Source organism: Antedon mediterranea, chromosome 9, assembly GCF_964355755.1.
Source record: "Antedon mediterranea chromosome 9, ecAntMedi1.1, whole genome shotgun sequence".
NCBI lineage: Eukaryota > Metazoa > Echinodermata > Crinoidea > Comatulida > Antedonidae > Antedon > Antedon mediterranea.
Genome location: NC_092678.1, coordinates 21195173 through 21207484, shown reverse-complemented (window position 1 = coordinate 21207484; position 12312 = coordinate 21195173). Strand labels below are relative to the sequence as shown.

Genomic DNA, 12312 nt, shown 5'->3' with positions numbered 1-12312 from the left:
TGTAGAATAGCATTATCATAATGATGCAAACACCAAGTTAGACTTGCCCCAAGTCTGTATTTATTGTCTTTTTTTTATTTATTTGTTTTTATTTCGACCGCGATTTTTGTCTGAAAATACAGACTTGTGAAACACGTATAGAAATCGATTTGAAAACCGCAAACATCCGATAAGAATGACGTAGTTTATCATACCGTATTTGGCTATATGGGGCGGGCGGTATGTAAATATGGATTTCGAATCAACCAATGATCATTTTGTTTCAAAATGAAAAAGATCAAGTACGTACGCACAGTGTGCTGAATGTATGATCGAGACTGAACAACTGTTGAAATATAAAATCGTGTTGCCAAGTTGTTTTGTTTATTAATTGTTCTGGCCTAGGCCTCCTTCGTAGGCGGGTTCGTAGGGCTACTCAACTCGTACGTATGACCTTCCAAATAAAACGCCAATAAGGTACATCTACCGACCGGCACATAACAGGGCTACACCACCATCCACACAGAACAGGACATGGTCTGGGTGGGAATTAAATCAAATTTTCTCCGCATAATAAATGATCCATTCAATGTTTGATTTGGCGGAGAAGCTTATAGCCTATCATATCACGACGAGTTTTCATGTTCTTGTTGGGAAAAATCTCATCAAATGTTTACCAGACTACTACTAGGCATATAAAATCATTTTTAGCCTTCAGAAACTTTCATCAATGTACCCAAGTACACATTGTCTAAACGTAACATAGCGCATGCGCATCGTCTTAGACGTTGAGTCTTTGAAATTCTGAAATATGAATATTAAAACGACGTACGAGTGAGTAGCCAATGGCATGCGGCTGAAACTAGTCAACTGGATAATTTATGCACCAAGAATTCTTGGTGTCAAACCACGTGACTTATGCGTGTTTCCCCAGACGGAGTATCCAAACTCAAGTAATACACGTATGAAACGCCATATGTGCAAAAATATTTATATTTTTACAAAACTCCGTCTGGAGCCCAGACTAACACCAAGTATTTGTACATATACACATTTTTAAAATGACCTTTGCCCTAGACAGATCAAAACTGTAGAAGATAAACTGGAGCACCCAGATGACATCTCTGGATATCTCAAATGAAATATTCCTCCACAACAAATACAAAACATTCATTGATGAATAGTACATTTCAACATTTACCGTTCATTAAAAGTAATACTGAACTGCACATGATACATAATTAACCAATCAAATGGCTGGGACAGATATAATATTTAGTTATTCACTTACTTTAAGTATTTGCATATGATATTTATAACATCATTGATGTCTTTGTTTTCTTTGTACAGCGCAAACTTGCAGTATTCGGGTCTTTTCTTTGGCCATCCTGCATTTTTTCTTTTTCTACCTGAAAACAAAAATAAGACTATGTTGTTTTTAAGTTGCATATATTTTATTTATTCTTTATACTGGGTAGCTTCTTCAGTCTAAGACTGTTCTCCCAGAGGGCCCAGTGTACAGTATATATGATGAGTTTGTGACAGTGGCTGTGTGTGAACTAGTACACAAATATCTCCCTTGAAAACAAATGTTTTGAAGTTATGATAAGAGGTGTGAAAATACTTTAGAATTTCTGCTACACATATCAACAATGTTTGCTAGAAGAGAACTTTAAATTTCGGAATAAACCCAGGGTGGGCTTGTAAATGAGTGCACTACTAAACATACCTTCCTGGGTCGCAAAAGAAACTTGGATCATCTTCTGGCCGTCGATCTCGATTGTACTGCTCTCAAGTTTGGATGAGAACGCCCTCACAGCCTCGTGCATTTTGGTTCGAGTCTCCTTATCGTCTTTTAGGACCTAGTAAGCAATGATGAAAGAGTGTGCACATATTTTTAAGAAACTACTGTGTATTGCCAGAAAAAGATATTATGGTACAATATATTTGTTCAAACGATGAGATCATTTTCCAGGAACCTTCACAAGACTGTAGAAACCACAATGTTCTGCGAGAAAATGATAAGATGAAACAGAATATCATTCCAGGAACCTCCAACGACTGGAGGACAATCCTGGAGAAGTGATGTCGCTTTATCGATAACACAAAACAAAGACCATCTGGAGACAAGACAATCATGGATGCTTTAAAGAGGTCTCTTATTGATACCACACAAAGCAAGGACCATCTGGAGACAAGACAATCATGGAGGCTTTAAAGAGGTATCTTATTGATACCACACAAAGCAAGGACCATCTGGAGACAAGACAATCATGGAGGCTTTAAAGGGGTCTATTATCGATACCACACAAAGCAAGGACCATCTGGAGACAAGACAATCATGGATGCTTTAAAGAGGTCTCATATCGATACCACACAAAGCAAGGACCATCTGGAGACAAGACAATCATGGAGGCTTTAAAGAGGTCTCATATCGATACCACACAAAGCAAGGACTGTTTGGAGACAAGACAATCATGGAGGCTTTAAAGGGGTCTATTATCGATAACACACAAAGCAAAGACCTTCTGGAGACAAGACAATCATGGAGGCTTTAAAGAGGTCTCTTATTGATACCACACAAAGCAAAGACCTTTTGGAGACAAGACAATCGTGGAGGCTTTAAAGAGGTTTCTATCGATAACACAAATCAAAGACCTTATGAAGACAAAATGACAGTCATGGATGCTTTAAAGAGGTCTCTTATCGATAACACAAAGAAAAGACCTTGAGACAAGACAACGATGGATACTTAAAGAGGTTTTTTACACAATGCAAAAACCTTCTGGAGACGATAAGATAACCACGAATCTTAAACAGATTTGTTATCAATGGTAGTACAGTATGACCTGCCTGGAGATATCAACTTAATTCTAGAGATTTTGGTTTACAAACAAATTATGAAAATGTGGACATTAATGACATTAAATGTTTTATTTCCCAAGGAATAGCTACTACAGTACATTAAACACATTTATTTATATACATCAAAAAACAAAAAATTCCACATTGCATTTAATTTTACTATGAATATTCCTGAATACTGTATACTTTTAATAACATACACCAACATAATTATATAACTTTTCCTTATAATAATTTTTACTGGTATTTGGTGTCAAGAATTTAAGTAGCAAGACATTTTGCACAATTTTGATTTTTTGCACCAGTATTCTCGAATCAGGAGAAATTACGTCAGTTTTTGTGACGCACATCTGGTACACTTTTAAAATATAAAGATTTTAGCATACAGAATGGCACTGTAGCATGGTGGTTAACATGCTTGCTTCCAATTACCAGGTGCTGGGTTCGGCTTATTACAAAGATCAGTAGTTTTACAGTAATCACATAATTTTTTACTGTACTTATAATATACACCTATGGAAATAGCCAATTTACACAAACACAATTTTTGTCAATAAATACATTAAATTAAATACTTTAGGTGCGAGAAATTCATTAAAATTACATTTGATTTAAAATAAATATACTTAAGACTATGGCGTTTAAAAACAATTCTTTTCCAGTTTGTGTTTTCCTTACGGACGAAAGAAATTTACGAAGCAATATAAAAAGTTACACTGTAGTCCATATTTATATTGTTTTACAGAGATCATTATCTCCATAACATTAAATAATTCAGTTTATCACATTTTTTACACATGCACACAAAATATATAATAAATATAATTTAAAAGTAAGACCTTATATTGCGTATTGTATCTACAGCAAGAATATGGCAGATATTTTAAGTAGTTTAATTATGAATAAATTAAATGATGTATAAGGAAAACACTTATATTTGTATATTTACTAGAAGTTACTATTCATAGACAATTAGGGTTAGCTTAGTTTGAAACAGTTAGGAACTTTTGAAGTGACACATATCTATAGAGATGCATTTAAGCAAAAGCAAGGTAGAAGGTCATTCTACAGGCCTTATACAGCCTTGATACTATGCCTGTCTTCAAAGCGTAGGAGGCCTAGGATCTAGGAACAATTTCAAGGGTCCGTAAAGACATCAGCAACAGAAAACTATGGGTTTGTTCAGGTTTACAATAGACACGTTTCGCGCTCGCGAGGTCACCGTCAGTTTGACCTTTTAGTGGGTATACAATGGTAAACAAACACAGCGAGAGGTATGTTAAAGCATGGGAGAACTGAGAGATGATCATCTTAAAAAGCAATCGTCAAAACTAGCCTTTTGATGGAATGGCATGGTAAGGATGTTATTTATTTTCTAAACTTATGTTTTATATTCACTGTAGAATTATTTGGGCATTTGGTTCGGAATCATCGACTTTATTTATGTATTGTCATTTTTGGTTTGACATATATATTACGGTGCATTTACTACATGTTAACTGTTGATTTTATTTACAAATGTTGCGTAAATATATTAATTATTATCTTTCATTCTTCTTCATGCTCCTATTGCATCTTCCATGTATTATGTGATGTTCTTCGGCGCTTAAACGGACACCCAAGCCTCCTAGGCCTAGTAGACGAAATACCGCATCAGGCAACGCCACCGGGCGGGCGGAGAGACACGAGCACATCGTCATTTCCTTGAAAAATTTCCAAGATTTTGCGCCACTATCCTTCGGAGCCGACGCAAACCACTCAGCAAGTGTTTGAAAATTAAAAACAGGAATATTATTCAGTGATTTTGTGTAGTTAAATTCATGATTTATCCAACATATACAACATTTATGATGCACCTTGCAACAAAAGCACTCGGCAGTCGCCATTTCGCTATGCTTCAACACGCACTAGGCGAGAGGTGTTCGGTTTGTTTACAAATCTATACCTACTATTTCTGATTGGTCACGAGCGAGAAACATGTCTATTGTTAGTTACCCGGGTACGTTGGTTCATACCTACCAAAGTTAGCAGACTTTGCCAACGAAACAGACTTACCCTAGGTATATAATTAAGTCTGAACAGGGCTAAAGATTGAGTGTTTGCGAGTATTTAGAGTTGATATCCTGTTACTAAACTACTAGTACTACATATCTTTACAGGGAAGGTATGAAAAATGGTGTAAAAGAGGAAGATGAGATACCCAAGAAGTAAGAATGTTACTAGACAATGAAAGGGGATCGATCACCATCTATGTAAGGAAGAATAAGTCTTTAATTATGACACTTCATAATTTCTTGTTTTTGTTACTCGAGCAACAACCACTCCCTCATCAAGTAACTCTGTCGTGGTTGTCTCACTGACAATCCGTCTGGAGGGTCTTCTGGGTACTGGTTGAACCTCACTCTTGGGCGGCAGCTCTGTCTGAATGGCAGTGGAAGCTACTGATTTGATCACTGGTTGTTCATTCGATCTCTGTACAGCATGTACTATGGTATGACTCGGTGATGGTCGCTGCAAACTTGGTTGCGAATGTGCAACTGAAGGTTGTAGCCTTCTGTGTTGTGTGACGTTGGAAGATGCAATTGGATGTGGCTGATTGATTGTGTTTACATTCGGCGGTATCATCAGACGCACTTGGCTGCTTGTCGGGGAACGTTGTAAAACCGAACTCGGAGGACTGTTGACATGGGGTAAACGTAAAGGAGGAGGACCACCCATATTTATGTGGTGATGCGGAAGCATGTTGTTGACCCTAGCAGTAGACGAGCTTGCCGGCTGTGCAATGGGAGGTCGCAAGCTGGACACATGTGGCTGTTGTTGTACCGAAGGAAACGGGCGATCACTACTCCGTGGAATCGGAATTTTTGGATTTGCACCAACTAACCGAGGATTCGGTAAGGGCGGTGGGTTATTCTTTGCCGGGGAAGTGGACGTTGATGAGATACTTGTGGAGAGCTCTGTGATCTGTTCGGTGGCCGTGTGTTTATCTTGTAGATGTCTTTTAAGGTCGTATTTTCTACTGAATGCACGGTCGCAGAACAGACAAACGAGACGGACACGGCCCTCGTGCTGCTCAGCCATGTGGCGTCTAAGTGCCGACTTACTTGTAAAGCGAGCCTGACAGCGTGCACAAACCCTGCGACGGATGTTTCGCACCATAGGAGTGAAAGGTGTCTGAAAAAATAGAAATTTGTAGATGCTAGGTATTTTTTTAAAAACTTGATACACTACATCTTTGAGCGCTTCATCTGTTCCTCTAGCAACAATTCTTAGCCACCACTTCTTTTTGCTTCATTCGTTTATGGGTCTTTTCTTGGAAATTGGTCCAGTCTTTTTTTAAACTCTTTAAATGTCTCAATTAAAGAATTCTGTGTATTGTTGTGACTTTTTGAATTATCCCAATTAACAAAAATAATTTTACCAGAAGACTGAACCTTTTTCTAGAGTAAATACAATGTTTACAAATGATATCAAACAACCTTCAGACTCAATAGATAATTGTACGGTACATAATTTGTCCAGTATCATAGGCAAATTCTGTAATACAGTGTCATATATAATGACATATGGTGGCTGTATTATGTTAATGTTAGGTTAGCAAGACAGCAATGATAGGCTGATGCTGTGCCTAACATTCTATTTCCAGTTCCCTAGTTACTGTATACTAATTTACCATCAGTGTGAATTTGTTTTTGCAATAAAAAAATGTGCAAGTATCTGGATTTGTACCAAGGAACTTTGGAAATGGAAGACAACCAAGCAAACCACCAATACGCCAAAATGCTGTATTTCTAAAACATATCTACTACCAATATCTAATCTTCAACTATTAAATTTTAAGACATACAGTAAACGCAGTACACTATCACAATACACTATCTATAAAAGTTGAAAACATTTGTAACTGATTTTATTAGGGCACCTCGCAGTTGTAAATGTACATACTGGTCATTCATCCTTATGGAACAAAACATAAAATAAGTTTGACAAAAAAGTGTGATGTGCCCAAATATGGTAGTGATATCATCATGTCCATATAAGGGCACATCACATTTTTTTGTCACATAATGCTTGATAGTGTAGACAGAGCTTAACATTTTTATGTTTATACTTTAAGATTTACACATTCAAGATCCATAACCCACTATGATCTGATTATACATACCGTAAATACAGATAATGTGTACATTTCATAGACACACGTTTTTATCAGTTATATTGTGCTACGCAGATATAAGCACCCCACTCCCACCCCCTCACGTCCAGATGATAAAAAATCGTCAAAAGTAGCAGGAAACTAAAGTTTTTATCTAGTGTTCTTATACTTATACTCACCATAATATTAACAGAGCTAGACCTGTTGTTGGATTCAATGAGTCCACTTAACCGATCGATGTCCGTTGAATTTAGTACTGGACTTGTAGATGAAACAGGAGTCTAATAACAACATAAATTATAATAAAAATAATGTTAAAAATATATCGTGAGGTAATTTCCTGATTGATCGTAATCAAAACGGTACTGGGTATGGTCTACTAGTTTTTCTGCTCCCAACCAGTACATCCATTCATAGAAGCTTTGATGAAGTAAGCCTACCTGGTGGTAACCATAGAACGGTTCCGAGATAACGACTATACTTCGGCTTTACTGATTTGGGTTAAGGTTGATAGTAATAATAATAAATCAATGGACAGCCTACGAAAATACCGCTTTTGATGTTTGGGTAAATATACTATTTATTAACTGCATGTAAAGTACTAATTATGCAAATTAGTAAACACATGAAATTACTCATCTATGACAGTAGATTTAATCATTAGTTTAACGCATGCGTTGGTTTGTTGTACTTTGGAGTAAAGTGTTTTCAATCCAAAGTAAGGGATGCTTTCAGTTAGCGGGTTGGCTGATTATTTAAACATAGGCATACTATTCCTGATAACAGGACGTTACGCTTACTTCAACATCATTTTCAGGTGGTTCCACGTTGGACAGTCGTACAACCTCTCCTGACTTGTTTTGTTCATTTACCACAAAATCCTGAAATCTGCAAAAGAGAAATTTAAAACACCAATTAATTTAAGACCACTGTATACACTATCAAACTAGTTTGACAAAAAAAGTGTGATATGCCCAAATTTGGTAGTGATATCCCCAAATATGATAGGGGTATGACATGATCATGTCCATATATGGGCACATCATATTTTGTTGTCACATAAAGTTTGATAGTGTAGACAAATCTTTAGCCACAGTGTAATGTTAATGGGACATGGATTTACTCATGTTCCAGTCAACAGTTTAGCATACCTGCTAATAATATCGCAGGAATGTTGAGAATACAGTCAAACCCTACTATGGGGACACAAACAATTATCACTTTATAATGGTTGACAATATTTATACCTCTGCTTTAGCACACCCTGAAATCCGTCTTCCTCATTTACATATTCTACGATGCCCACATCAGCTTCTCGTAGACCAACAAGCCCCCCATCCCCATCATTGTTTTCTTCAGCACTCAATGCTTCTATTAAAAAAAAACAATAACTATTGAATACAGGGGCGGATTCAAGGAGTCCTGGCCTCTAAATTTCACAAATTGTATTGCAATAGATAGTACATCAAATCAAATTAAGTTTGGCACTTCATTTCACTACTGTTAAACCCTGGCCGCCGCCCCCCCCCCCCCCCCCCCTCAAACCCTATTTCATAATCCTGGATCCGCCACTGGATTAAGCACATCACTATTTACTCAAGACAACTGATTAAAATATGTTCATCTTTTTGAACATGCACCTCTACATTTAGGCATGTATGGCACGGCAAAGCAAACATACCTTCTTTGATAGTAACAACATCAGAATCTTGGAATTTCTCGATCGGTCCAGAGTCTGAATTGGAATCATCGCTTTGAAATCTCGGTTTTTTCGAGCACGTTTCAAGTTCATCCTCATCACCACCATCACGTTTCAAGCTTGGATTCTCTTCCATTTTGTTTTAGCAATCTGAAAAATGGGAAAACAATTTCAAACAGTTAGTAATTACAGAAGTTGAAAGCATTGCTTGAGAATATGTGAGAAACCCATACTGCTTCAGAGTGCTAAGTCCTTTATGTTCAGGCTAATTACAGTGATGTAGTCAAAAGAAATAAAATGGTGCGGTTTTCACAATCACTGTTCAATTCAAGCAACTGGGTTATCAAAGGCCTCTGTGAAAAAGTGGTCAGGTTGAAACCTTACCAACCGTAGTGATGGCTACGGCCCTGAATTATCAAGGGTTTCTTGTTTGACACTAAGTGAAGCATTTGCTCTAATCTGCATCACGGGTCAACCAATCAAATCCAATAATTTTACGTTGTCCTTTTACATGTCAATAATCACGCCATTACCTTATCTTACGAGGAATATCTCGATTATTACAATTCGCTACTATTTTACAGATAACTTTATTCATATTCCTACCATTATCTTTACACAGTGCAACAATTAATAGGTCTATTAATACACCAACAAAAGTTCACTGTTATTACACAGTCTATCCTTCTGTTGCTTGTTTAAGAAAACCTTTTAAAGAATCGGTAGGATATTAAGACTGGAGCAGATGACATTATTTTATATTATGAGTACCAGTATAAGATTTTAGTGGTTGTATTGTACGTATACCAGCAAATTTAGCCAACGATAATTTATCATGAGTTATCGTAGTCTTAACTGGAATTGGCCCCTGATTTCAAAATTTGATAGTTGGCAAAAGCAGAGAAGAGGGCGGATCAAGGGGTTTTCAACAACAAAAAAAGGCGGGTGGGGGGTAGTGCTAAAATATCTGTCAGTTTGTCAAAAATAGATGTCAATAAGTAGTTCATATTTTTTTTTTTTTAGATTTTATTTTTCTATAATCGATCTGCCTGCCTAGTCTTGTCCTGGTGTCAATTTGCAATTAATTAATACTGCATTAAATACAGTATTTATATTTGTATATATTATTTTGATAGGACTAGCTAGTGACTAGTAATTATTTTTGTTTATATTTTTATTATTTTTTTATATCATAATTTTTAATTGACAACCAATCTATAAAAAAGAAGTTAAACAAAGATATAAAATGGATTGATTGAAGTGCATACCGGCGTGTACTAGCACTCCCAGTTTCTGAATTTCTAAAACAATGCCTAATTTTACAGAACAATACAACATGCCTTTTGTATACAAACATTATAAGGGCGAAACGACCACGAGATAGACAACCCTCATAACCCTTGCTACACACGGCTATAAGTAAGTTCTGACACCATCCTCTTCTTGATCTTCTGCATAAGGGTAAGCCGAAATTATCACAAATATTTACACACACTAGCAACAAACATTAGCCTAAAATTTATCATTATCAATTTGTATTTTATATCTATAACAAACAAAGCTAGTACCCTTACAAGTTAGGAAAATATCTGGTTTTCATTCATTATTGTTGCCTCTTTGTTACAACGCGGCGGCAGACATCTTTGTTTGATATAGGCCTAGAAAAAAAGTATTTTGAATATATACAGTATTTAAAAGTTGTATTTATCAAATGAATTTATTTATAATAAACAATAAAATATATATTTTAGTACTATATTTTTTAAATATTTCTATATTTAGAATTAAAATTTGTTATAAGAATAGAAATTATTCAAATGTAACAATTCTTTAGAATTTATAAAAAGATCGCCTCACTCTCCCCCGCCGCTCGATACCGTCAATAAATATCAGAAAATGTGCATGATTCATTTTTAAGACACGTTCCGTTTTTAATAATCTAATAAATATTATCCAAATAAAAAAAGGATTTTAAAAACTTATAGTTCAACCAACTAGCCAATATGATGCTACGTTGTGTATTATTCTACCAGATGTCAGGATGGCCGAGCGGTCTAAGGCGCCAGACTCAAGGTTAACCTTACCAAGCACTTGGTAAACAGGGTATTCTGGTCTCCGAATGGAGGCGTGGGTTCGAATCCCACTTCTGACACACCTTTTTTTTTATTTTACGTTTTAAAAATAAACAAGAAATATTTCTTACAAAAAACGCTGCTCGCTTATTGAAAAATATTTTTTATTTCAAATGTTTTTGAATGTGTCATTTTATTGTCACATAATTTATTTTACCTGAAAAAATGTAATTTAAAGCAACAAATACTGAAATTGTCTGTCAGACAATGGTTTTTGGGTTTCTTTTCTCTTTTTATATCCGAATAAATATTATTTTTTTGTTACAGAAGTGAATACTCAATTTCTGTCACTTTAGTTAATGTTATTGCTAAGGTCAAGTCTGGGGCTCAATTCATCACCCCAGATATTTCTAGTGTGAAGTATCCTATATTACAAACACAAACTTGAATGGACTGTTTCGATAATAATTCAATGAATATCTGAAAGTGAATATACCAGAAATGCTTTGGGATTTTAATTAATTTTAGCATGACATGTCCTAACAGACTCTTTTCGCAGAAGTTTTTTGGGTCTACTGTAGCAGCTGGAATCAATAAATTATAGTGGAGTTTCCATTTTCGCAAAACTGTCGTCCTATAACTGCTGCTTTAGCTTCTGATTGAGTAGTCCTAATATGGGACGTAGCGGGCTAGAGCAGTAGCGTGAAAAAAAATTCAATTTAGGACGCTTAAAATAATATACATATTTGTAAAAAGAACGTAACTTTAATATTTTTAAAACATAAAATAAAAAAGATCTGTCAGAAGTGGGATTCGAACCCACGCCTCCATTCGGAGACCAGAATACCCTGATTACCAAGTGTTTGGTAAGGTTAGCCTTGAGTCTGGCGCCTTAGACCGCTCGGCCATCCTGACAACTGGGAGAAACATACACACCGTAGCATCATACCGGCTAGGTAAGGTTTTTTTAATAGTTTTATTTTGATAATTATTAATAAAATTTATTTTTGCATTTCCACGTTTGTGGTTACTTATCCACTACACTATCTCCAGCATCATAGGAATATTTTATACTACAAATCTACGTGTTGAAATTAGATTCGATAAAAAATGAGCGCTATGCCCTATAACTAGACATTCCTATGTAGCCACTGGTATATTGTATGTGGAGATAGGAACACAGAAAATCAGGCAAGTATTTATCAATCTATATATTTAGAGTGAACTTGAAAGAAAGAGCCAACACAAATATTCTGCTTTATATATTACGATAAAATATTCCATATTCTTTTTTTAAATATAAACAAATGAACCTCCTTCTTTCCTTTCTTAACCTCATAGGATTAAAAAATAATAAAACTTAAGCTTATATGCCGGTGACATGAATATTACGTTTATATTTTTGCTTAACAAATGTTCAAAATAAGTTACAATAACCATACAAGAAAAATGACAAGGTAACATTTTTATTGCGAGGTATAAATAAAACATCAATCAAAGATTAACATTCAAATAATATTCAAACACGTATACAGTAGTAT

The 12312-nt window shown here is 35.6% G+C and overlaps 1 protein-coding gene and 2 non-coding genes across 5 annotated transcripts in view; 1 reads left to right on the top strand and 2 right to left on the bottom strand.

The window, feature by feature from the left end:
* LOC140058368 (pseudouridylate synthase 7 homolog) overlaps positions 1-10345 on the bottom strand; it is a 42464-nt gene extending 32119 nt beyond the window's left edge. For 2 of the 3 annotated variants that reach the window (XM_072103935.1, XM_072103936.1), the window contains exons 1-7: positions 10274-10345; positions 8682-8849; positions 8248-8371; positions 7801-7888; positions 7180-7281; positions 1709-1841; positions 1271-1388 (exon numbers count right to left, since the gene is read on the bottom strand). In XM_072103935.1, coding sequence (XP_071960036.1) covers positions 1271-1388; positions 1709-1841; positions 7180-7281; positions 7801-7888; positions 8248-8371; positions 8682-8835 — 719 coding nt within the window. In that variant the 5' untranslated portion in view covers positions 8836-8849; positions 10274-10345. Of the gene's footprint in view, positions 1-1270; positions 1389-1708; positions 1842-2924; positions 6019-7179; positions 7282-7800; positions 7889-8247; positions 8372-8681; positions 8850-10273 lie in introns of those variants that run through there. The other variant, XM_072103937.1, reaches the window with a different exon arrangement.
* A 389-nt stretch (positions 10346-10734) lies between these two features.
* Trnal-caa (transfer RNA leucine (anticodon CAA)) lies at positions 10735-10851 on the top strand. Its single transcript has 2 exons — positions 10735-10772; positions 10806-10851. It is a non-coding gene; the product is annotated as a tRNA-Leu (tRNA).
* A 718-nt stretch (positions 10852-11569) lies between these two features.
* Positions 11570-11686, bottom strand: Trnal-caa (transfer RNA leucine (anticodon CAA)). Its single transcript has 2 exons — positions 11649-11686; positions 11570-11615 (listed from the first exon to the last, which is right to left on the bottom strand). It is a non-coding gene; the product is annotated as a tRNA-Leu (tRNA).
* Positions 11687-12312: the final 626 nt, after the last annotated feature.